Source organism: Pseudochaenichthys georgianus, chromosome 3 (genome assembly GCF_902827115.2).
Source record: "Pseudochaenichthys georgianus chromosome 3, fPseGeo1.2, whole genome shotgun sequence".
In the NCBI taxonomy this organism is placed as follows: domain Eukaryota; kingdom Metazoa; phylum Chordata; class Actinopteri; order Perciformes; family Channichthyidae; genus Pseudochaenichthys; species Pseudochaenichthys georgianus.
Window position 1 is genome coordinate 1,974,381 of NC_047505.1, and position 26,959 is coordinate 2,001,339.

The window sequence follows — 26,959 nt, forward strand, 5'->3', positions numbered from 1 at the left end:
CGCTCCCCTCTCACTCTGCACCCGTCCACAACCCCACACTTTTTTTGTATTCCCTTTTAGTAAGTCCATCATTGTTACTGCGGCTCCTCCATCCCCAGTTAGTTCTCCACTGTACCTCTCACTCCCCTTCTCCTTTCTTGTTTCCTCCTCTCCCGTTTTCTTGTTTTGTCCTTCGTCGGTATCCTCCTTTCCGTCCGTTTTGCCCCCCTCTTTCTCGTTGTCCATGATCCGCATTGCTTTGGTCTTGTCCATTCCTGGCTCAGTTGCCATTGAATCTGTCATCAAAAAAACCCCAGCTCAGGGGAAGAACCCCCAGGGGGGGCGTTTAAATAAACCCCACACCTGTTCGCCAAAGCAACGAATATGTAGGCTCCGTGAAAAAAAACAACTCACAAACGCTTTAAATCGTACTCTGTACACCACTTCTCCGTTCTCTACCACTCGTCAGCCGTTGGATTTTTATTAGAAAAATCATCATTTTATTGCGATACCTTGTCTTTACATACCGTAACTGTGGCCATACACTTTAAACAATAATCATGCAACACATGACAGATAAGAGAAACAAGCAAAATGCACTTGCCCGGGATAGACTACCAAAAAACCCCATTTGACTTCATTTTGATAGTCCAATCAGAGTACATAATGATAAAAAATCACAATATGAGAAACCATTTTTTTTTTTTAAATAAAAAACAACAAAAGCCAAAAAAAACAAAAAACAAACACAATTAATTAATAATAAAAAGGTAATAATTTTTGCATAAGCCACACTTTATGTTTATCCACACTGTTAGCCCGGAGTTCATATCCTAATTAAATAATGAATTACAAATTACTGACATTATTTAAGTTTCATTGCATTACTATCAAATGTAAGCTTATTCTACTTGCTGACTACCAAATGTAAGCATATAATACTTACATGTGTTAGTTAAGCAATGTGTCAATAATTTTAAGTTAAGTAACTTCACATTATGAAGTTTTAGTCATGTTCGCAATGCATTATGGGAAAGAGAAGGATCTGGATGTGCCGCAGCCACGTTTCCAGCTCGCAATTTCTCAGTCGGACGCAACCCCACTTTGAACGCCGGACTTGCACCCTTTCACCGCGCTGTCTACGCTTCCAAAGGAAGGACGCTGCACGGCTGCCTTATCTACTAAATCTGGTGAGTGATTTAGCTAACGGCTTGGTTGAATTCTTGTACTTTTGGGTGTAACACAGCCACAGGAAATATCAACTAGCGGGAACATGGTGTGGGCTTCTCTCGCATTGTTTAAGTACTTGTTAGAGGAAAATAAAATGTTAACAGACTTTGACAGTTACAGGTAAATTCGAATAATGCTGCCGTTTATTTTCTGAATTAAAGTTCCATTCGTTGGTGCGCCGTGGAACGGACTTTTTATTTTGGCGGAATTATTACGATAATTTTTAAGTCAATTAAATCATTTTAAAATATATATTATGAATCATTTGTTTGTTTTTTAGTATGTAGCCGTGTAATAATCGGTATAATGTGCTGCTAGGTGGTCATTAGGGGGGGGAGAATCCCCGCAGTGTGATCATGTAGCCCGCGGAGGGATCTAGATCTTAATAGCGACCACATTAAGTTTTCATTTGATTTACATCACTTAACTGCCGCACTTCTACGCTACTGCAGTCAGGCAATGTGTGTTTCCCTCGCTTTTGTTAACTTTTACTGAGCGATAGTAGGCTACGAGGTGCAGATAGTTTTAAACAGACAGTGCTGTACTTTTTTCACTTGTTCGTGTTCACTGAAAGACGTAGATTTATTTTTCACCCAGTTGCTGTTTTTGTCACCTTTCTTTTAGTTGTGTGAATCGGACACCACCCCACATTGAACGCCGCTAGAACCCTGCCACCACAGGCTGTCTCAGGCTTCCATCATAGGGAGAGGAGGGTGGCGCTTGGACGGCTGCTTTGTGCTACTACATCAGGTGAGACTCCATTTAGCTAACATTAGCACCACATTACGTTATCAGATGTTGTTGATTAACATCCCTTAAAGGTGGGGTATGTAATTTATTTCAGAAACACTTATTGTTATATTCCATGGAATGCTCTTAACATCCCGATAGCAATGCATATATGAAATGCTTTGACAATAAATACATACAAAATGTAAATCTGTGGAAGCCGTAGCGCTGTAAAAAGCACGACCAATCATTTTAGCCGGCCGGCTAAAATAGCTGTATGGCCTACCTGCCTGTCAGCCTGAGAGGGGTCTGCCTGCAGGCTCCACTCTCAGGACACCTCCACTCTCACGGAGGTGATGAGTCCGCTCACCATGCACTTTGGGTCGGCCTTGGGCAGGCCTTTTGAACCCCCCATCCTGGTTCTCATAATAGTTGACGTAGCCATTTTTCGCTCAAACCATGGAGGAATGTAACGGGGACTCTGCCCGCCTCACGAGTGCCTATTTTCGGACACTTTTTGTCACTTTTCCCCCTATTTTCCCCGGTTTTATTAATTTTTCTTTTTTTGGCTATTTCACCCGGTTCCTTCTAACGGGGACATAGCCCGGTCTCGGGTGTCCCCCCACGGCCTGTGTCCAGCCGTTCCCCCCCTCCCCCACTCATCCATATATTAACCGATTTTGACAATTCTTGTTTCATTTTTGTCCTCTCGGTTCCAGGCTGAAACCTCCCCAGGTTTGTTTGTCCTTTTGTATTCTAAATGTAATGTTCATAAAATGTAGTTATATCCTCATACCTACTTACATATCTGATTTTATTAAGATATTACTGTGAGAAGTGCACAGAGGCATCTTGAAAAATCAGATGGTGAAGCACGCAAAAGCTGTCTAAATAAAAAATGCACTTATTTGTTTCACCAAGGATGATTTTATTTGACAGTTTTACATGGTTTGTTCTCTTTTGTGTTTCAGGTTTATTGCGAGTTCAACAGAGTGGTGGGGAAAAATCTCAAGGACAACTTCTTCGATACACTTGACCGTTTCTCTCCAAGCCTGATGGACCTCTTTAGGAAGAAGAAGGGTGTCACTGGCCAATTTCTGTCTGAGCTTTTAAGTCAGACAAAGGTGGGTTTACTTAACATCTGTCTACCCAATCTCTTTCCTCTCTCCTTGTTCCTCTTCTGTCCCTTTGACTTCCTTCTCATCTCTTCTTTTCTCTCATTTGCTGCTCTTGTCCTGTCAATTTAATTGCATCTCTTCATGTGTCATTGTTTCCTCTTTTCCCTTGTTCATTTTGCTTTGCTCTCTTGTTTTGTTTCCTATTCTATTCTTTGGTCAAGAAGAAGTTATGTTCTCTCCCTTTTCTATTCTCTCCCATCATGTCATTTCATTTCATTTCAAACCTTTATTTAACCAGATTGGTCCCATTGAGATCATAGATCTCTTTTTCAAGGGAGACCTGCAGCATATAGGTTCCACATGAAACATAAAACAATAAAGGACATTATACATTATATTTATATATTATATTTATTATATGTCATCTCCTTTTGTCCTCTCCTTTACTTTCAACTATATTTGAAATAAAGTCATTGTGTAGAGTTTGTAGAATGTATTTGATGAATGTATGACCATTCTTTGTTATCTCCACTATATTCCAGACCACTGAGCCAACAGACATCAGATGCCTTTGTGTTCGGGGACTGCCAATCATCTTGGGGGATGAGATGAGCCTTCTGCCTTCTTCAAGACCTGCACCGTAAGTAACTTTAACCCTTGTGTTATGTTCACATTTTGAACCCTTTGGTAATGTTCGGGTCAAACTGACCCGGGACATTATTCAGGGTTTAAATAAAATACGGAACTAAATGTAATTTACACAATTCCTTATATATATATATATATATATATTGTCTAACTAATTCACCAACAATATAAATGAAATATGATTCGGTTTTTTAAATACTCTTTGCTATATAACATTTAACAATGTAAGTGTCCATACAAATGTAATTTATGTAAGAAAAAATACACTCTAAGAAAAACTAGGTTTACATGTGCATGCTTTTCTAGGAAAAATGCAAATGAAACATTTTTTCATTAATGTTATTTTTTGTAATCTTTGTCTTATGATAATCAAAGCCTTCGAGGAAATATAGCAATTGAAACACAAGAATCACACATCCAAATGGATTTGGCTTCGAAATATATATAGATGATGAAACATCCATATAAATGACGGAACAGATATAAACACAAAGCAAATCCAAACAATTAACAGTCACTGTTCATAAAATACAGTAAATCCAAAAAATACATATATTTTGGCCATTTTGCTGGTAGATAATTTTAGTTCTGCTCTATACACTGTAATTCTGAGGTTATGTGTCTGTTTAGTCCTTCCTCCGGCCTGCAGGTACGAGGGGGACAGTTAGAGAAAATGTTTATAATGTTCTGGAATAGTTTTGTGCACACACTACAAAGGGTAAAGATCAAGGGAGTGTCTGTGTGTGTCCTTCATAATAAATAAGCCTAACACCTAATGTGTTGTAGGTGAATAATGAAGATTGTCTGCATCAAATGTTCACAAATTCATGGCAGCCAAGCTACATACAAAACCATATTTGATGCACAATTTGCAACTAGTACTTGAAATGTACAGATCCACGTAAGGCCAATTTGAGGCCCAGATTGTCCTTTTATTTATTACTTTTGGTTTTTATGTTGTATGATGCTTTTCATTATAAACAGTGGAAGCTACTTTTTGGTGGACGATGTAGAATTATATGTCAATCTCTTTATTTCTCTGTTAGGATGCGCCGATGCGGCTGATAAGGAGGTGTACGGTGAAACTCCACTGGGAATCCTCTGTGTCGGAGAAAATCCGCAGCTCAACCCATCCAGTGTGGCAATCGTCTTGGAGGGGAATGTGGTGATGGATGGACCGGCTAACCTGCCTCAGGCCTTCTGTGTCCTGTTCGGACTCATTTATGCCCTGCAATTGGAGTACCCAAAGTGCATGAAAAACACTTTCCACTTTGTTCAACAGGTGATGTTGAAGCTTGGTAAGGTTGAGCTGGCACCCAAAAATCAGCTTACGGGGTTCTGAAAAGTTGGCTACTTCAATATTGCATTTTGTTGTTGCATGTTTGCACTGTTTGACCTCTTGTTGGCATTTCCATTTGTGTTTTATTCTATAAACTACTGACAACATCTCTCCCAAACTCCAAACAAAGAAGTCATTTAGAGCATTTATTTGCAGAAAATACTTTTCTGGTCAGAATAACAGAGAAAATTCTGTGTTTTCAAACCTCAAATAATACAAAGAAAACAAGTTCTTCATTATTAAACGACACAATACTAATGTTTTAACTTAGGAAGAGCTCAGGAATCAATATTTGATGGAATAACCCAGATGTTTCAATAACCGCTTTCAATGAGTCTTGGTTGCTCGCCATCAGTCTGTCACATTGTTGCTGAAAGACTTTGTCTCTCCTGGCACACAAAGCCAAGCTGCTTGATTTGTTTGTGCCAGGAGTGGCTTAATAAGTGACCCAACAGCAATGTGAAAGGTGTTGCAGAGCAGCCAAGGCGCATGGAAGCTCAATTCCTGATCTCTTCCGAATGTTAAAACAGTAGTATTGTGTTGTTGAAAAATGAATTTTAAATAGTTTTCTTTGCACTATTCGAGGTCTGAAAACACTCCATCTTTTTTGGTTTCTTTGAACATTTGGTATTTTTTGTAAATAAATGCTCTAAATAAGAATATTTGGAGTTTGGGATAAATGTTGTCAGTCATTAATTTATAGAATAAAACACAAATGTTAATCCAGTTTTTACAAACAGTAAAACGAGAGAAAGTTATCATTTTAAAGAGGTCTCTTAATTTCTTCAGAGCGATATATATCTGTTTATATATATATATAGAGAGATTGCTATGGTTTAATGTGAAAATGTATGGTACAATATTTTTGCTACAGTTTTTATAAGATGCTCAATTTCATTGTATCCAAGTTTTAATAAAAGGTAAAACTTTATTTTTGTGTCTTTTTCTTTTTTGTAGTTGACGGAATAAAAAATATAAATACGTAATGTAACCACTTTCAACTAAAAATTCTAAGTTATATAATTGGGCAAAGCAATTGATATTACACAATATTTTAAGTAAAATCAACTTCACATGAAGTGCATTGTACTTCAAATAACAATTCCAGTCCTTGAATAACTTAAGTTAAATTCACTCAAGTTTTCCTAATGCGTTACTTAAAAAAATAGAAAGTGGTTGACTTAAAAATGTAAGTGAAATCAACTTGACATGAAGTGCATTGTACTTCAAATAACAATTAAAGTCCTTGATTAATTTAAGTTTACTCAAGTTTTCATAATGCTTTACTTACATTTTTAAAGGCAACCACTTTCCTCTATTTTTTTAAGTAGATTCAACTTATCGGGGCTTACAGTGCAGCCACTCCACACCATACTCCCACCGCACATGCTAGCCAACCCCATCATGCTCAAACATCAGGCTGTCATCGTCCATAACACCCACTAGAGCGCACCCTTCCACAAAGCTCTCCAGAAAAATGTCTTTCTCCAGGTATGCGTGTGCCATGTGAATGTTTTTGCTTAATATCCGTTTGAAAACATCCCATACATCTACTGTTCTGCTCTCATTCTGGTCTGGTCTCCTCCTGATCTTCACAGCACATGGCTCAGCACATAATTGCAGAGATTCACATTGAGCCCTTTCATTCTCTCATGCACCCCAAATAGCCACAACTCCTTCCATACCATCGCTTTTATTATCCTCCCGCCCCAACATTTATCAATTAGCTCCTTCAGTCTTTCAAAGTACACTCCCAGTTTGCTACATTCAAAAGATGCATGCATACACGTTTCAACCTTTGTCTTACACACATCACATTCCCTCTTCACTGTGACATCAAACTGGCTTATGATCAAGTTGTTGTACACCCTATTGTGAGGGGGAAAAAAATCGAAATGTTCACACTCAATGCTATTCCACTTCACCCTTAAATTTCCCCATATCTTTCGCACATCAAACTTCTCAAGAACCTTTTCCCACACACGCTCAGAAGCTGGTCTTCTTATTTTATTTCCCCTCAGTATTTTGTAAATCGTCTTAGTCTTTACCTTTTCTATTTTCACACACACATCTCCCTCCCCCAAGTACATTCCTGCCGCACACTCTCCACCTCTTACAGCTTCGCTCTCAATCATTTCCTTCCACCCACCAGGCATTCCCTTTTTCACCCTGTTCATGATCCCTTCTGCTGTTTTCAAAGGCATTCTCCCCCCTCTACCCCTCACCTCATCCACTATTACCTGTGCCCCCATAAACCCCGGTACATACTCATAAACCAAATCCCTGATGTGTCTGAAACCCGCCCCCCACATTTGGAGATCGAATACAGGGAACTTCTCCACAGCGATCATATGGTTCAGGAATACAGGCTGATTCCACACTTGTTCAACATTCACACACTCATGCTTCACCCCTTTTAAGAACTCCCCCCATGCCAATAGAGCCTCTCTGTGGTACTCCGAAACACTGCTAAGCATTTCTTTTTTTAAAGACATGAATAAAGGGCTGTCACCACAGCCTCCACACTTATTGATTGCCTCTTTTAAAAATACTTTCCAAGCATGATCTTTTTTATCTTCTTTGTCGTTGATATATTTAAGTATCATTTTGACCCTTAATGCCTTCTTTTTCCTTTCCAAGTTGATCAGCTTCATCCCTCCATCCTTATGCTCATTCTCCATTACCTCTCTCGCAATTCTAACGCCCCTCCCACCGCACAAAAACTCATTTATTGCCGTGTCGACTTCCTTACGAACCCTCTCCGGCATTTCCATGACAGTCATGATATAGACTAATTTGCTCCCTATGAGCCCATTTATAACAACTACCTTCCCTCTTAACTTCCAAAACCTGAGCGTCCTCTTTATGCTGTTAATGATTCCCTCATATTGCATATCCCTCCCCTCCATTTCCTTTATACCCAAATTGACACCCAGCACCTTAAAATAATCTTTCCTTTCCCTGAGCTCTATTCCTGTCCTATCCACTCCATCCTCACCTATATACATTACTTCTGATTTGTCCGTGTTAATCTTCGCCCCTGACGCCCTGCCATACTGCCCTACTACTTCTAACACTTCCCTCACACTATCCCCATCTCTGACCGTAACCGTGGTATCATCTGCATACTGGTACAGGAGACTGACCTGTCCCCCCGGTATCCCCACCCCCCTAAGGTTTTGGTTCTGAATTAGCATTGTGGCTAATGGTTCAGCTGACAAGGCATACAACATGGAGGAGAGAGGAAATCCCTGCCTGACCGACCTCCCTAACCTAAACACGTTGGTTATGATCCTATTTATCTTGACACAACTCGCCCGACTGTATAATCTTTTGATCCAACCCACCAACTTCACTCCAAATCCCGCTTTCCCTAACACTCTATATAAATACTCGTGATTGACACGATCAAACGCTTTGTTCAAATCAAGGCTCATTACTATGCCCCCCCTCCCCTCCTTCATGTGTTTTATGACGTCTCTGATACTGCTTGTCGTATCACTTATATCCCTCCCCGGTACACTATACGCCTGAGTCCCACCCACCACTGTTTTGATAACCCTCTTGATTCTATTCCCCAGTACCCTGGCCAGAATTTTGTAGTCATTGTTAAGCATGCTCAACGGCCTATAGTTCTCTAATCTGTCCCTATCCCCTTTTTTGAAGATCATGCTTATAACCCCCGTTGCCATGCTGGCCGGCAAGTCATCCTCCTCCTCAATGTGTTTGAACACCCTGTGCAGCACCGGTATTAGCAGTTCCCTAAATGTAATATAAAATGCTGCTGTTAACCCCTCTAACCCCGGACTCTTATTTCTACCCAACCCTACTATTGCTAGATCTATTTCTCCTGTGCCAATCTCTCCCTCACACATCTCTCTTTCACTCTCACTTAAAGTCTTGTCCATTGTGTCTATCGCCGTCTCTACACTCTCTCTATCGGTCTCTTCTGCCCTAAACAACTCCCCGTAAAACTACTCTCTCTGCTATCCCTACTAAATCTCTTATTTTCCTACCATCCTTTCCCTCAACCTGTTTTAAATAATTCCTTTCCTGCTTACTTTTTTCCAGCCCTAGAAAAAAGCTAGTGCACCTTTCCCCCTCCAGTGCATATTTGGCCCTGCTCCTTACCGTCACCCCCCTGCATTTGTCCTTCTCTATACCCTCCAGCTCTTTGATCCTCCTATATTCTCCTAAATTTCTCCCCGTCTCTCCATCTATTTTCTCCGCCTCTTTAACGAACTCTCTCTTCACCCTTTCCTCCCTTCTTCTGACAAGTATGTTTTTTCCCTTACTGTGTTTTATGCTTATTTGTTTAATTCCTTAGTTCCTCCCACCCAGTTAATATATTACTGCTCCTTGCACCTCCCTCCCTTATACACTCTCTCACCCTCTCCTTGTACACCTCATCATTCAGCAGTTTGGCATTCAGGCACCACACACCTCCACACCTCCCATTCATTCTCAGCCCCATCCTGAGACTAAGAACCATATGATTGCTCAGCGCAGTGGCCCTGTATTCGATGCTCCCAATCTTTCCAGCCACAGCTTCTGAGCACAGAGCGAAGTCAATCCTACTCTGTGTGAGCTTGCCCTCCTCCACTTGTCTCCTAGAGAATTCCCTCGCACCCACATTCCTTTCTCTCCACACATCAATCAACCCGTTCGCTTCCATCATGCTTTGGAGCGCTCCTCTAGAGGAGTCATACCCAAAGCGAGCACTCACTGTCGCATCCAACCTCCCACACCATACATTGAAGTCCCCAACAATCATGCAGTTCCCCCCACATTTGCCCCACAACCCCTCAAAGAAAATCCTTCTCTCCTTTTGCCTATTAGGTGCATACACATGTATCAACTTGAACTTTTCCCCCATGTATTCATACTGTACTCCAATCATTCTCCCTTCACCATCATCCTCAACCTTCCTTGCATTCCTTACCTCCCCTGAGTTGATAAGTATCGCCACCCCCCTAGCATGTACACTCCCATTATTTGCAAACACTTCACCCATCCACTCCTTTTTTACCTCCTCCACACACTCCCCATCCCAATGTGTTTCCTGCAGACATATTATACTGGCCCCACATAGACTTAGCGCCCGTTCTCTTCTAATCCTATTTTTGAGGCCATTGCCGTTAAAGGAGGAGATGGTTGCCATCAAAAGGGATGTTGTTATAATAAGCGTCCTTAACATCGTTACCTTAAACTGATTGCGTCTAGCACTCCGCCCTGCGTTCTCCGCTGAGGTCCTCTTCTCATCCCCACGCCCGTTTCTCCCCGTGCCGCGGCCCCTCTGCTCATCATTAGGGTTCCCGAAGACCATGGCGACCACAGGGTCCTCCTCCAGCACTCCCTCATCCACCTCTGATGCCTCCGAGATATCCTCCACCACTCCAGGACTCCGACACTTCTTTCCCCCGCCGCTGCTCCCTTCGGCGCCTCCGCCGCTCTGCCTTGCACTTTTCTTAGCTCCATCCTCACCTCCCGCCGCTCCCCCCCCACTCAGGTCTCTATCCTCATCGCTGACCTCCTCAAAGGGTCTTTTCTTCGTTCCTTCCGCCCCTTCCTCTTCCTCGTCGTCCTCCTCCTCCTCGTCTTCCTCCTCCTCATCTTGCTCCTCGTCTTCCTCCTTGTCCTCCTTCTCTTCCTCCTCTTTCTCCTCTCTCTCCGCCCTGAACCTGCACTCCCTGGCATAATGTCCTGTCTGGCCACACTTGTGGCACTTAAACTCCGTGCACTCCATAAAGAAGTGACCGGGCTGGATGCACAGCCGGCAGACAGGAACCTGGTGATTGTGCAATACCCTGAAGTACTCCGCCCCCCTCACTGTGTCTAACTTTGTGGAATAGGGGAGGGAGCTGACCTTGTCATTGAACCTTACTCTCAGGAATCTGGTGCCGTCTGTGATCTCTGTGCCCGGCCACACTCTTTTTTTGATTGCCGAGATGGGCTCGACCCCCCACTCTTCCAGTCTCTTGAGTATCATGCTATCGGGTACATATACCGGCAGATTTAGGAACGAGACAGTCAGATCTTTGTTCAAGAGGTCCTGTGCGTGCACCATGACCCCGTTCACCCTCAGCCCCTCCATTATTTTAATTTTCCCCAGAGAGGTCCGCATGGTGACTTCATATAGCCGCTCCCCTCTCACTCTGCACCCGTCCACAACCCCACACTTTTTTTGTATTCCCTTTAGTAAGTCCATCATTGTTACTGCGGCTCCCCCATCCCCAGTTACCTCCACAGTTAGTTCTCCACTGTACCTCTCACTCCCCTTCTCCTTTCTTGTTTCCTCCTCTTCCGTTTTCTTGTTTTGTCCTTGTTCTTCGTCGGTATCCTCCTTTCCGCCCGTTTTGCCCCCCTCTTTCTCGTTGTCCATGATCCGCGTTGCCGTGGTCTTGTCCATTCCTGGCTCAGTTGCCATTGAATCTGTCATCAAAACAAAATCCCAGCTCAGGGGAAGAACCCCCAGGGGGGGCGTTCAAAAAAACAAAACACAACCGTTCACCAAAACAACGAATATGTAGGCTCCGTGAAAAAACCCTCACAAACTCTTTAAATCGTACTCTGTACACCACTCCTCCGTTCTCTACCACTCGTCAGCCGCTAGATCTAAAGGAACAAGTCAAAACACAAGACGAACCGACAAAGACAGACAGAAAAACCAGAACTTAAATACACACAAGACTAATCATACAAACAAGACACAGGTGAGGAGGGAGGAGAAAACACAGGGACACCAGGTGAACACAATCAGGTAAATTAGACACACCAGGGAAACTAACGACAGGGAACCACAGACAGATCTAAACCAGACAAAACTCAACGCAGACAGAAAACCAAAGACAGATCTAGACAAGACAAAACACAACACAGACAGATCGTGACAGAAGCAGCTGTAGCTCTTTCTTGGGCTGTGAATGTTCGCACCATCGTGGTAGAGCTCCGGTTGTAACATGAAATCAAACTCTGCACTTTTACCGCCCTCTCCTGAGATCCTTCGGGGAAGTTTGTTCGGAAAGTCAGGTGTTTCTCATTGTGGTGCCTCCGGACATTGTAATCTTTAAGTACCGCAAAGCACTGATTGCAAATTAAACACATCGGCTTGGCGTTTGGATTTGAAGGCTGAATAAACAAGTATTTTGTCGGTCCAGGTAGGGTTAAACTGACAGTTTTCATCGTCAAGTTTACGCTTCAGAGTTGAGAGAGACATATTTTAGAGTTGCTATCATAGGACCACTACATGTAGATGTACTTTCAAAAAATGCGCTGCGTTGTTGTTGTTTGGTGGTTTCTTGGCAACGCGGAGTGTTGCGTTCATGGTCTTTACTAGTGTAGGTATTTGGCCACGGGAGGCTGGGCCACTCGAGAGTTGGTTCTGGGCCGCGGGCCGCCATTTGAATAGGCCTGACCTAGTGTATTAGAACTTACGTTTCCGGGAGCTGTTGATAACAATATACTGGTCAAAGGCAAGAGATCATTAATTTTGTTTCTAAGAGTAACAATTTTATCATTAAAAAAGCACATAAAATCATTACTACTGAGTGCTATAGAGAGGTGAAGTCCCTCCCCTTCCGATGGACCTCCAGGGGACCTTATTTCGGACAAGTTATGGATTTATGTCAATGGCAAGAGAAAGATTATCTTTCAATCCCGTTTGAATTGTGCCACGAATTACACATATGATGTTTATCATTTTAAAAGATAATTTTGCAAGTCAAAAAAATAAAAATGTGTCGTAAAACTGTGAAGTAACACATTTGTTTGTGTGAAACTCTCAATTAACTAAATCTCTAGTCTCGCACAACAACACACGTCACCAAGATGGCCGTCACTACTGTCTTGCCAAAAAAGGGATTAACTAGGCAAGGCAAGGCAAGTTTATTTATATAGCACCTTTCAACACAAGGCAATTTAAGGTACTTTACAAAAATGAAAGACATTCAGACAAAGGCAATTAAAAACAGTAAAAGATAATAAAAGAAACATTAAAAGAAAAAGTACATGAATAAAAAGTTATAGTGCAGTTTAAGATATGAATAGTTCACACAGAAGTTCCACTTTACTGATGAACACAACGGCTCAGTTTCAATTAAAAGCAGCAACAAAAAGATAAGTATTCAGCCTGGATTTAAAAGTAGTAAGAGTTGCAGCGGACCTGCAGGTTTCTGGGAGTTTGTTCCAGATATTTGGAGCATAATAACTGAACGCTGCTTCTCCATGTTTAGTTCTGACTCTGGGGACAGAAAGCTGACCAGTCCCTGAAGACCTGAGAGATCTGGATGGTTCATAATTTAGCAGAAGATCAGAAATGTATTTTGGGCCTAAACCATTCAGTGCTTTATAAACCAGCAGCAGTATTTTGAAATCTATTCTTTGACACACAGGAAGCCAGTGTAAAGACTTCAGAACAGGAGTGATGTGATCCACTTTCTTAGTGTTAGTGAGGACTCGAGCAGCGGCGTTCTGAATCAGCTGCAGTTTTCTAATAGATTTTTTAGTGAGACCTGTAAAGACACCATTACAGTAGTCCAGTCTACTGAAGATAAAAGCATGGACAAGTTTTTCCAAATCCTGCTGTGACATTAGTCTTTTAACGGTGGGGTAGGTAAGTTTGAGAAACCGGCTCGAGATACACTTGTTGTTATATTCCATGGAATGCTCTTAACATCCCGATAGCAATGAATATCTTAAGTGCTTTGACAAAAAAATCCATTAAAAAACGTCATCTGTGGAAGCCGTGGCGCTGTAAAAAGCACGACCAATCATTTTAGCTGGCCCGGCTAAAATAACTGAATGGCCTACCTGCCTGTCAGCCTTCCATCTGTGCACAAACTTATCTCGTGCCCTCATTGGTCATGTGCGCGTTCGTGTGTGTTGGAGGAGGGGCTCTGTAAGGAAGTGGCAGATTTGTTCCGGTTGTGTACTTTCAAATTCTAGTGCACTCGAGCTGGTTTCTCCAAAATTACCTACCCCACCTTTAATCCTAGATATGTTCATTAGGTGATAGTAGGCTGATGTAGTAACTGTTTTAATGTGACTGTTGAAACGCAGGTCAGAGTCCATGACTACACCTAGATTTCTGGCTTTATCTGTTGTTTTGAACATTGCAGGCTGAAGCTCAGCGCTAATTTTTATACGTTCTGCCTTGGCTCCAAAGACCATTACCTCAGTTTTGTCTTTGTTTAATTGGAGATAGTTCTGACACATCCAGTAATTGATTTATTCAATGCACTTACTCAGTGTTTTAACTGGAGAATAGTCTCCTGGTGAAATGGTTATGTAAATGTATGTGTCATCCGCATAGCTATGGTAACTTATTTTGTTGTTTTTCATTATCTGATCCAGTGGTAGTATGTAGATGTTAAAGAGAAGAGGCCCCAAGATGGAGCCTTGAGGAACCCCACATGTCATATTTGTCAACTCAGATTTGTATTTACCTATAGAAACAAAGTTTTTTCTGTCCTTTAAGTAGGATTCAAACCAATTTAGAACTGTTTTCGAAAGTCCCACCCAGTTTTCTAATCGGTCTTGTCACGATTCTCATGTTATGTCACGTTTGTAGTTTTGTATGTTTGGGTTTATTTTGCTGTTCGGTTCTCCCTGTCTTGTTTTCCTCCTTGTGTATTGTCTGGTCCCTCTCCCTGTGTTTTTCCTCCCTGTCGTTAGTTTCCCTGGTGTGTCTGATTGTGTTCACCTGTGGCCCTTGTGTTTCTCTTCCCCTGCCCGACTGTTTCTCGTCCTGTGATTACCCCTCCCTGTATTTAGTCTTGTCTCTTCCTGTGTTCAGTGTTGGTTCGTCTTTTGTTTGTGACTGAGTTCACCGGTGAGTGTTCTGTTTTGTCCAAGTTATATTTCAATATCCTTGAAATAAAGGTTAATCTGAGTTATCTGCATTTGGGTTCTGCTTCCTTCACTCAACCGTAACAGTACGAACCAACCAAGAATGGACTCAGCAGACTCAGATTATTTTGCTTTACAGGCGGAATGTCTTGGGTACTCTCTGGAGTACATTTGTTATACTTGGAAGGGCGCCTCATCTAGACGGGGTAGAGAGGCTGTGTTGAAGGAGGCACGTCAGGAGGTTGCTCGCAAGCCCTGGCTCAGGAGCATGTTGCCTGAGTGGCTACAACTTTTCAGATGTTGTCCTGAGGACTTGTCCGAAGCCTCTAACCCACACAGTAAAATCAAAAGTGTTATATGTTCAGTGTTGGAGTTGGAAATTTAAATATAGAGTTGTTTCAACTCATTTTAAGTGTCATTCAACTCCAAGATAGTTATTATTCAAAACGAGTTGGTGTTGAAACAGGGAGTCAATTGTTGAATTCTCCAAACAACTCTAGAGTGTTGATTTAATTACATAGCCAGTGTTACAATCTCTCTTTCTGTGGATCACTGGCTGTTGCTCTGTTGGGTGTGGCCGTGACTGTGAATGTGTGCGCGCGCAGTCGAGGAGGGAGATCAAATCGGAGGAGCATACCACCACATTCTATTTGGAGGATAAACTGACCAAAGTGTAAGTAAATGTTTCGAACCAGTAGCCTAGTACAGGTATTTATTTATTTAATTGAACAGCGCTTACCTTCAGCTACATAAATACTAATTATTTTACATTGACTGCTGTCTTCGCTCCACATGCTAGTAATATGTGCTGCTATCATTAGCCAGGGGTGTTTAACCTAACATCTTTTTAATATCATTACAAAGTCTGTTATTGGGGCGTTTAGCTCCATGTGTTAGTATATTAGCTGCTATTGTTAGCCGCGGGTTGTAAGCTTAAAGTGTTAGTAAGTTTAGCTGCTATAAGTAAAGCTAAACACCTGCGGCTAACGATAGCAACTCATATTAACAGGTGGAGCTAAACGCCATAGTAGCTAATATTACTAACTAACACGTGGAGGTAAACACCTGTGACCAACAATAGTAGCTCCTGCAATATGAATTAGATGTGAGGCTAATATATGCTACTTTAATATATATTACTAACATGTGAAGCTAAACACCCAAGGCTAACGATAGCAGCTAATAGCTCAACTTGTCAGTCATATTAGCTGCTATCGTTAGCCACGGGTTTTTAGCTCCACATGTTAGCATGTTCAGCTCCACATGTCAGTAATACTGCTATCGTTAGCCACTGGTGTTGAGCTCCACCGTTAGCATGTTGCTAAATTATTTCAACGACACTTAAATGCATAATTATATTTTTGTAGCAACAGGTCTGTTAGATATTTCTGTAATATGTTTGCTAATACATTTGTATTCTTATAGGACACCGTGTTGGTGAAAGTAAGATATGGCGAAAGCCAGAAATATGTGAAAGTGGCTGAGACTGAAGAAGGCTATTGTAAGCTACAGTACATTTCTTCAGAAAGGTATGGATAACTTGAATACATATCACTGATTGTTTGAGTCTAACAAATGAATCTTGTTTTAGTTAAACGTACCAATATTGTCAGGTGGTACATTTCAATATTCTCTCTCAGTCATAGAAAAGTTAGGTTTACCACTACAGAGTGAGCTGCACTTGACTGATGAATCAGGGACAGAGGTGGATGCAGATGTCTTTGAAGAGCTTTTACAAGCAGGGAACCTTACAGTCAAAGTGTCCACAGGACAGTCTTCAGGTAAGATTCAGATGGAAAATCAGGGACCCATCCCTACTGAGTTTTTGCTGAGATTACCCTGTAACATCGTTTGGAGGGCTGAAAGTATGTTTTTTTTCTTCTTTCATTGAGTATGTCATTCTTTTATCTATCTTGCAGTTGTGCTTCAAAATGTATCGCACACTTTGCTGGAGTCGGACCTTTCAGACACCTCATTCTCCGTGACCAATGCTTCATCCTCTGCGGTGTCTGATTCATCAGATGCAAGAATAGTTCTTGAGAGAGACAGTGGAGTGAAAAGAGTCCACGCTGATCGGGAATCAGCCAAAGAGGTACAGGGGACTACACTTTTGCAATTTACTCAGTTCTTTATTAATCATTAAACATGGATATATTGGGCAGATAACCTATGATTTGTATGGAATGCCCAAGATAATGACTTCCCATATGATTCTTCTTTATCTTCTAGATGGTCAGCGATGTTCTCCAGTCTAAGCTAGGGGGAGAAAAAAGCTTGCAAGAGTATGCGACAACTAAAACATTGATGGATGGTACACGACGACAGATGGTAAACCTACTGGTGGCTGACATGATCGAAGTTCATGGGTAAGGACTGAATATTCCCTTTTGGTGTTAATCATGTTTTCACAGATAGTGCTAAGTAATGTACATTTTGGAAACAGCTGCTCACATGTTAAAACAATCTAAAGCTGTAAGGCATTTATACTTTTAAGATAAAATATATATATATTTTTTTAAAGGAGGATCCCGCCAACACATGTGCGAGAAAAGTGTGCTCTCGACATCATCACTCTATTTCCATGTCTAAGAGATCCATACTCAAAGAATGGATACGTAAGTCTATGAATGAATGACCTGTATTCGAATTTGTGAAAAGGAAGTGTGTTCATTCTTAACTTTTTGAACAACCTTCCTGTAATGCTATCACTTCTGTGTTCTCAGTTTTGATTTATTTTTGGATGTTACAGGAACACTACTATGATGCAGATGGTGGATCTGGCTACTTGGCATGGAGGATAAAGACGGTTCAGCGCAACACTGCGGTTCAGTCCCGGAGGTGCTACCCCAGCACTACCTATCAAGATGGTCCAAAGAGCAAGAGGGATTTTCTCTTGACTTGTGAGCAACTGACTGGCGAGGAATGCAGAGAGGCAATATCCTTCATAAAGCATTCAGCTGACGAATCAGTTGTCAAAGAGAAGATGAAGGCAACATTTCAGTGTCGGATGACTCGGGACCAGCAAGCCTCTTCAACAGTCCTGGATGTGTTTCCTCGACATCCCTGGCTTGGTAAGAACAACATGTCATATTTTGTTTATTATTTGGATGGTCTGAGGGGTTGCCATGACTCATGGTGTTTCTCCTGTAGGTTGACCAAGATTTCACAATGATGTTTGGAGAAGAGATTTCTGGAAAAATGTTGGCGAGATGGCCCACTTTCTTCAAACCTAGGATCTTGGCAGACTGCAAGAACCTACACTCTAATGTTCATGTTGATGACCTCTTGTCTGCACAACAAAACTCAAATGAGTCAGGCAAGTATTTTCTCTTGCAGATTTTGTTTACTGAAAATCTTGAGACCTTTCAATGTTATCGGTTGCATAACCTTGATTTAAGACTATTTTCAGCTTTAAACGACTGACTGTTATATTTGCATATTTTTTGCCCCTAGGATGGGACAGTGACCTGTCAAGCATTCTACTCTTGGTTCATCTACTCCCCCCAACCTCAAAAGGCCATAAGAAGAGTGCTAAAAGTAGCTCGTATCAAGCTGTCAGCCATGTTGTGAGATATCTCAAGGTAGGCATTATTTTAGTTTTTGTATGCAGTTGTTATATCACTGGCACTCCTTGAGTTGGGACAATTTTGTTTTAAGTAGCTTAGTATGCCATTAAAACTTCTCTGTCTCTCTACGTTTTTGTAGATTGGAGCCAGTGTTGAGACCTTCCTTTCGAGTTTGGAACCAGGGCAGCCCTTCCTGCTGTGTGTTGGTGAACAGAAGAACAACATTCAACGGTTCTACGTCATCGTTGACCACAAGGCCATCCCTTGCAAGGGGCAGACATCCATGGCAGCCTTCGATGAACTCTTCAAAGCTCAATTCATCTTCAGTGTCAACTACCATGAATCCCTCACCAGCTTCTACACTTTCATACAAACCACGGTATTTAACATTGATATTGGAAGTGCCAAGGAAAGTCCCAGAGTCAAAGAACTCAGAGCAAGGCTTCTGCACACTGATATCTGAAGTTATTTACATCACTGGATGCAAATATGCTGATTTGTTTTATCTGTAAGGGACACCACAAAAGTTCTGCATTGCTTTGTCAGCATTTGAAATTTCACCATGGTTTATATCCTGGAAAGTCATTACGTTTGAAATGTGGCCAGCCGGGATGTTCTTTATCCTTTTGTACTTATTCAGGGTTCAAAAAGCACTTTTTTAGTCTGCACAGGGACATTGGTTCAACTAGTACTATGGACAATGTGGACACTCAACGAGAAACTGATGAATCTTCAAGTTCTCAGGCAGTTTGTACTGACACTTCCGTAACCTCCCAGGTTACTTTTGATAAACAGCACGTGTTAAACATGTGTGGTTCTGTTGTAGCCCAGTTACAAGCATCTGGTGTTGCTGAGAGCACTGTCCAAGCAATGGTGGGGTCCATGGAAGAGCTTGTAAATGATATTCATAGACAAGCAAGAGATGCAGTTCTCAACTGCAGTTCAGAGGTCCAAGGCACTGATTTGGGTAAAAAGTTGGAAAATAGTTTTGATCAGCTAGAGAATCCTTTCACATCCTTTAATACAGGATCCAAACGACAAAGGTTCTTTGAAGAAAAGTGGGAGATTGTTGAACCTGTTGAGTATGTTCTTGGGGTCAGATTTGATTTACGCAGAGATCGAACAACAGGAGTTTACAATCAGATACCTGTAACAGATACATTTGTGTATGTACCCTTGTTGGGAACCCTTAAGTCCATATTTAAGAACAGTGAACTATGTGAATTATTCCTGCAGGCAAAACAACAAGAAGAAGGTACTTATAAAGACATAAGTGATGGTTCATATTTCAAAAGCAATGATTTGTTTTCCAAGCAAAAACACGCTCTACAGGTTCAACTCTATTATGACGATTTTGAGACAGCAAATCCCTTAGGTTCAAAGAAGGGTATACACAAACTTGGTTGTATTTACTTCATATTGAGGAACCTACCCCCAAAATGTAATTCTGTGCTGATGAATATTCATGTCGTGGCACTTTTTCATGCACAAGACCTGAAAAAATATGGATTTGATGCAATACTAAAGCCTCTCACTGATCTTAAAATACTCGAAATGCAAGGGATAGAGGTGCCTTTCTCTGACTCACCATTGCTAGGATCTGTTATTCAAGTAACAGGTGATAATCTGGGTTTACACGGGCTGTTTGGTTTTGTTGAGTGTTTCAGCGCAACATATTGTTGTAGATTTTGTTTAACTACCAAAGGAGATTTACAGTCCGTCTTCACTGAAGATGACCCTGGTATGGTTTTTCGTACTAAAGAAATCCATGCAGAACATTGTGCAGCTCTACAGGAAAATCCTATTTTAGGGCCAACATTTGGTGTCAAGAAGACATGCTTGCTCAATACACTAAAATGTTTCCACACCTCTGATAACTACGCGGTGGACATCATGCACGATTTGCTTGAAGGTGTAGTGCAGTACGAACTGAAACTTGTATTTCAGTACCTTGTCAATAAGAAGTGTCTATCTCTGGAAACACTGTCAATGAGGATCCAAAGTTTCAACTACCGATATACTGAGAGACGGAACAGGCCAAGTGGTTTAAAAATGGATGAGAGCAAAAATCTTGGATTGAATGCAATTCAGTCATGGTGTCTCTTGCGAAATGCTCCCCTTATTCTTGGTGATGTTGTTGAAAGAAACAACAATTGTTGGAATCTGCTCCTCCTCTTGATTCAGATTGTGAATATTGTTTTTTCACCAATTATTACAAATGGTATGACATATTATTTGAAGCATTTAATCATTGATCACCACAAGCTGTTCAAATCTTTGTTTCCTGACAGAAGACTTATTCCAAAGCATCATTTTATGATACATTATCCAAGGTGTATTCGAAAAATAGGTCCACTCCTCCATGTATGGTGCATGAGATTTGAGGCCAAACATAATTTTTTTTAAAAGATCAGTGAAGAATTTCAAAAACATTACAAAAAGCTTAGTAAAACAACACCAAAGACATTTGGCTTATCACTGGGAGAATTTTAATTTTCAGAGGTTCGAGTTTGGTCCAGTCAGGAAGGAAATGATCGACAGTTTGAAGGATGGTGAGGCTTTAAGTGCTGCATTTAAGGTGAATGCATACTGCGACGTGTCAACTACTAACTGGGTAAAGAACTATGGAACTGATTATCAAATTGGAATGTTTGTTTCCATAAGAACTGATAAAGAAACTCCTGTTTTTGGAAAAATCAATAATATCATTCTAAATGAAGATCGAGCTTTCATTTTGATTTGCAAAGTGGACACACTGTATTTTGATGAACACTATAGTTCATACTGTATTGAGGAGACGATTGATTCATTTTCTGTTATTTCTATTGATGATTTACGTTATTATAGACCCTATGACAAACAGTTTTCTAATGAGATGGATGGAAAAACATACATAGTGCCACATTGTCATATTGTGTAACCTGTGCTGTTAAGGACTGCATGGATGTACTGTGGAATGTTAATGTAAGACTATGTTGTCTGTGTTTTCACACAAATACAGTTACATGTTAACTGCAAACTTTGAAACTTGGCTTGTGTCTTTCTTTTATATCGTTTTTATTAATAATGTTGCATTGTGTGTAGTTGAAATTATAAATTGACACCCTACAGTGCTTATGAATCAACTCTAAAGAGTTAAATATTGAGTTACATTTTATATCCTTAATAGTGTTAATATGACTTTAACTCTATTTAGTGTTAAAAATGTACACTTGTGGTGTTAACTTTTGACACTGCAAGCTAGTGTTGCGTACATTTAACACTGACCGGTGTTGACCAGAGTTACATTTTAACTATAGAGAGAGTTGCTGGAACTCTGTCCTAGTGTAAACCTTTTAACACTTTAAAAAGTGTAGTTTTAACTCAAAACAGTGTGGACCTATATAGACACTTTAAAAGTGTTGGATTTGACTCTATAAGAGTTACATTAGCACTGCTGATTTTGCTGTGCAGGGGTACTCAAATACAAATCTTAAAGGTCCAAAATAAATGTTTCAATAAGACAAAGGTCCATTTATTACGGTCATTCAAACTTTTAAACAATTGCAACACGATTCTTAACACGAGGTTGCAAAAATAATCTGTATGCAGCAGTTTTCATTGTTATTGTGTCTGTGCTTGATCCCTCAGAGTCGCAGTGTAAGAGCTGCACAGTTATGAATAAAGGCAGCTGCACTCTTTTTCATTCAGCATTCCCATTATTGCTTTATAAATGTCTTGCCCCCTTGTGTGTCCACTGAGGTTCGTCAGGCCCAACACATCTTCAACAAACCCCCCCTTTGCCTCATCATAAAAACTCACAAACACCAGCAACTGAGCATTGTCAGTGGTGTCAGTGGACTCATCCACAGCTAAGGAAATGCACATGTTTTATTCCATCACAAAGCTGATTAATCAAATCACCAGCCAGTATTTATGTTCTTCTGGTTGCTGTGGAATCTGAGAGGGGGTTTGCTTGATTTGACCTGTTATTTCCTCTTTGTGTTTGCCTTCAACCTGGTCTCCATCACTTAAGTCATGCATTATTTTTTACTTCAGTTATTATCCAGTGGAATGTCCTTACCAACTGGCCTTGTTAAATCAAAGAGGTTACTTTGTTTTGGCTGGGCAGTGTAGTTTTACACACCGTCTTATTTGACTTCCTCAGGACTTAAAACAGTTTTTTGGGGGCAGACCCCCTCAAAGAAAGGGTAAGGTCATCATCTCATCCGTCAGCAGAGCATCAAGTTGACGTGTATTACAGCTGAATGCGGCGATTACCATTTTGTTCAGCAAAACGCCTCACAAATGTATTAAGATCAACAGCTTTAGTGCGTTTTGATTCAATGCTGAGTACAGCCAAACTGACAGTCTCTTCTCTGTCAGTGTTGACCGCAAATACCTCATTCCTTCAGTGCTTGGGTCTGAATGCTTCTCGTTTTGCCCCGTCCCGTTCAAATGAAATCGCCGCCAATCATATGTCCAGGCTCGCACCAGGACTGGGGGAGGGGTTACATGACGTGCATCTTGTGCTGCATTCACTTGCACTCGGACATTAGAGACTTTCTCTCATAAATGTCCGATGAGCGCTGTTTGCAGTCTATGGACATAGCGGATCATTTTTGACTCGTTGCATTGTGGCGATGTCTCGCAGATAACACATTTAATACAGATAATACATATGAAAAGTATAATTTGCTCAGAGTCCAGAGACAGTTGTGGTTCGGTCCGGATCCGGACCGGAGTCCGTACTTTGAGGATGCCTGCTCTAACCCTTTCCTAATTTAGAGACAATGGACGTGCACTCTCGGGAGACGTCTGACAGTGGTGCGGTTACCCAAAGTGACAGACCTAATTTTACCTCTATTTAGAGGCAATGGACGTCCACTCTCTGGAGAGAGACCTCCAGCATGTGTCCCTGAAATGGGGACTCAGGTTATTTCACACATCCAGGACAGAGACTGGGGAAATCACCTTTCTGTGGCCCCTCCAAGACCCCCAAAGGACGGACTACAGACCTCCAGCATGTCTCCCTCACATGGGCACTCTGCTTATTTCACACCTCCAGGAGAGAGACCAGTAATGGCACCTCTATGTGGCCCGTCACAGAGCCCCAAAGGACGGACGAATGATCTCCAGCATGTCTCCCTCACATGCACACTTCCATAACCTTGCACACCGTGAGTCCCCGGGCCCACGGACTTAAGCACTCCCCCACGGACTAAACCCAGATGTTCACACCCTCCAGAACCTCATGCCCCTGGTAATCTTAAAGGGGGGGTGGATTTTGCGGTGCTTTAGCGTCCGCCCATCAGCATCCATATTCGTCCTTCTTCACGGCAACACCACCCACCCTCCTGTGGAGGATGTTCTCATGCCCCTGGTAACACTTAAAGATGGTGGCTTTTGTGGTGCTTTTCTGTCAGCCCATCAGCATCTATATACGGCCTTCTTCACGGCACTACCACCCCCCCTTCTGTGGAGGATATTCTCATGCTCCTGGTAACCCTTTAAATAGTCTGATACTACCAGGGCTCATCACTGCACTTTACAAGCCACAAATAATGTTTAAATGGTCGGGAAAAGTGTTTTTAAACGTCTGGAAGAGAGTTTTAGCCTGTCATTTTGCAGAGGTTCAATGTTAAATGATATCGTGCAAAATGACAGGCTAAAACCCAGGAATAAGTGTTTGAAAGGCGGGGGAAAGTTGTTTAAAATAGTCTGATACCTCCAGGGCGCATCACCGCATTTTACAAGCCAGGGAAGGTGTCTGAATCCTGGGTAAACATTGTTTAAATAGTCTGATACCTGGCACTGTATCTACCCATGGGAATCTTCAAGGTTATATACATGTTTTTTTATTTATTTAATTATCACACGATTTTTACAAAAACAGTATACACAATATACATAATAAACATGATTAGCCGGGGCCCGGGGGCCATATTAGCCGTCTAACTTGTACGGTGCACCGGGGAAAAAAGGTTGAGTCCACGGCCCCTACCCCCTCATTAGGAGTATCAACCGGCCCTAAAGAAGAGGTATCGCTGCTCTCCGCCCCTGAGCCCTCTTCGGAGGTATCTGACGGCGGTAGTCCTCCTTCCGATGATGCTGCTGCAGCTGCAGTGATTACGTCGTGACACATAATCCTGGCGAGAATCGACCTGCTTTCTGGATCTTGGTGATGCTTGATATTGTCAGCCAGGGCAGTGCGCAGGATTGTGAAGATGACGGCTGTTTCTAGCCCAGCATCAGCCCAAGCCCTCTTCAAGTGAGCGTTCAGGTTCTTGGAGGCATGCTTCCCCGTTGTGAAAAGGAAGAATTCATTCTGAGGACCCGACAAGCCCTCTTTTATCCCCATCCACCGCACGACCCAGCTAAACTCCTTTACTTTACTGTACTTTAATGTGTCCTTGCCTTCTTACAGTGCAGACTCTTTTCTGCTTGCTCTTGCCTCTGCTTACTTTTTTATGCTCTTTTTCTATTTTTATTTTCTGAAAACTTCAAGCAGCGGCTCCTGGACATTAACCTATCACTAGGACAGTTATTCTTCGTAAATAGACGGAGGGTTTCAGCCATATTTTAATATTTTTACGACGACCTCAGTCTTACAGTAGCGTGGCCTAGCAACAGCTAAAGCCTGGTACTGCATGCTATTTAGCTTAAGCTAGTTGGTAGCAAAATGCCTCCGTTCTCTACAGATGACTTCCACAAACTTCTACAGAGGATGGCCGTGTTGGAAATGAAAATGCAACGGTTGGAAGTTAACGTGGAAGTGAATGGACTGGGTTGGAATGACACCACTTTACCTGTGTTGCAAAATAATGGACAAAGGCATGCTAACTCAAAGCTAGTTAGCAGCTACAAGGATTCCAAGGAACAGGAGGGCTGTGTACCGGGTAATACATCTACAAGTGATAGTCCTCCCTCGAACTCTCTGGGTGCAAGGCCGAAGAGTAAATCATTTCCATGGGATTTGGGAGGACGAACAACAGGCAGAGCCCAGTGCTCTGAAATCTGTGATGTGACCGACTGGCCTGCATTGTTATCACCCAGGAAGAGCGCCTCTTCAACCCCTATTCATACTAGGAAACAGCTGTGAACAGCTACTAAAGGGAGAACTACAAAATATCCTCCTAAACCACCGAGTGTGCCAATCCAGAACAGATACGCTCCGCTGACCGAGAACCGGAGATCTCTTTCTGATGACCTGGATAACCCGTCCTCTTCACATAGCAGGGTAAGGACCAATAGCTACTCCAAAAGTAAAAGGCTAGAGAGAAAGCTAACGACTGGGCCTGAAACTCTGATTGTGGGTGACTCTGCTGTAAGAGATGTAAAAAGTCTGTGTAGTAAGAACAACACCAAAGTACTCTGTTTTCCCAAGGATATGGTCTCTGACTTGGCTGAGAAGTTCCTGCATATTGGGGCTGAACATCCGACTGTGAAGAATGTGGTACTATTGGTATTGGAACAAATGATGTTGTGAAACAACAGTCAGAAGTGCTGAAAAAAGACTTTAAATGTCTGTTGGAAACTGTCAGCTCTCTAAATGCAGAGGTGTTCATCAGTGGCCCTCTACCGCCAGTCAGAAGAGGAGTGGAGAGATTCAGCAGATTGTTTGCACTGAACACCTGGCTTTCAACTGTCTGTATTGACCATTCTGTCAATTTTATTGACAACTTGAACTTTGTCTGGGACCGCAGACATCTTTTTAAAGCAAATGGAGTTTGTCTGAACAAATCAGGAGTGAAATTGTTTATCTCTAACATATTCAACTGCCTACGTCATCAATCTGTTCCCTTTGCCAAGGACAAGCAACAAGAGGAATCAAAACAAGAGAAAGACACAACACATCGCTTAGAAAACCTTGAAAAGCTATCACCGCCCTTCACCCCCCCTACCACCTTCCTGCAGTTCAAAGACCAAACTAAGGCGATACGCAGGGTTGGCAGCATGTCCTTTACCCCCGCTCCTCAACGACGCCCACCAAAATCACTGCAGAGACGCGCACCATCTCCCCCGTCTTCATCACCGTGCCTACGTCAACCACCTCCCATCCCTTCAAGAAAGCATCTGCAGTCTCCGAAGCCTGATATGTGCTGGGTCCAGACTCAAGGGCGTATGGCACTCTTTCCAGGACATGCCGGGGCCCTGCCTGCCAGTAGCTTTGCCGATATCTGTGTTGATAGGTAATAGATTAAGAGCGGTGAATCAGCTTAGAAACAGGAAGTGCTCAAACGTTCGTGTGAGTTTATCAAATTTAGCAGTGATTCCATGTCAGCCACAGCTTGTCACAAAACATCTTACTGATAGTGTATCCAGCAAACTTAAACTAGCTTTATTAAATGTCAGGTCTCTGGCAGGAAAAATATGTTTTTCGTTGCATGGCCTCTAGGGGTGTAACGGTTCACAAACATTTCGGTTCGGTACGTACCTCGGTTTTTAGGTCACGGTTCGGTTCGGTACGTTTTCGGTACAGCAGAAAAAATTATCACAAAACATAACATATTTTTTAAAAATTA

The 26,959-nt window shown here is 41.9% G+C and overlaps 1 protein-coding gene and 1 long non-coding RNA gene across 2 annotated transcripts; both read left to right on the forward strand.

Moving 5' to 3' along the window:
* The first annotated feature begins 852 nt into the window (after nt 1-852).
* LOC117468369 (uncharacterized) lies at nt 853-5,839 on the forward strand. Its single transcript, XR_004554476.2, has 5 exons — nt 853-1,169; nt 1,834-1,959; nt 2,910-3,062; nt 3,599-3,696; nt 4,751-5,839. It is a non-coding gene; the product is annotated as an uncharacterized lncRNA (long non-coding RNA).
* Nucleotides 5,840-15,033: 9,194 nt separating this feature from the next.
* On the forward strand, nt 15,034-19,032 carry LOC117462364 (uncharacterized). The gene is made up of 10 exons (XM_034104571.2): nt 15,034-15,042; nt 16,315-16,390; nt 16,530-16,670; nt 16,809-16,981; nt 17,119-17,255; nt 17,411-17,504; nt 17,639-17,960; nt 18,040-18,205; nt 18,343-18,470; nt 18,595-19,032. Exons 1-8 carry the CDS (start codon nt 15,034-15,036, stop codon nt 18,042-18,044), a joined length of 957 nt encoding a protein of 318 aa, XP_033960462.1. The 3' UTR covers nt 18,045-18,205; nt 18,343-18,470; nt 18,595-19,032.
* Nucleotides 19,033-26,959: the final 7,927 nt, after the last annotated feature.

Excerpts from the sequence above, each read along its gene's own strand:
- LOC117462364 (XM_034104571.2), top strand. Across the intron at positions 16,391-16,529 it reads TGAGACTGAAGAAGGCTATT|TCATAGAAAAGTTAGGTTTA; the intron begins GTAAGCTACAGT and ends ATTCTCTCTCAG. Across the intron at positions 17,505-17,638 it reads CATACTCAAAGAATGGATAC|GAACACTACTATGATGCAGA; the intron begins GTAAGTCTATGA and ends TGGATGTTACAG.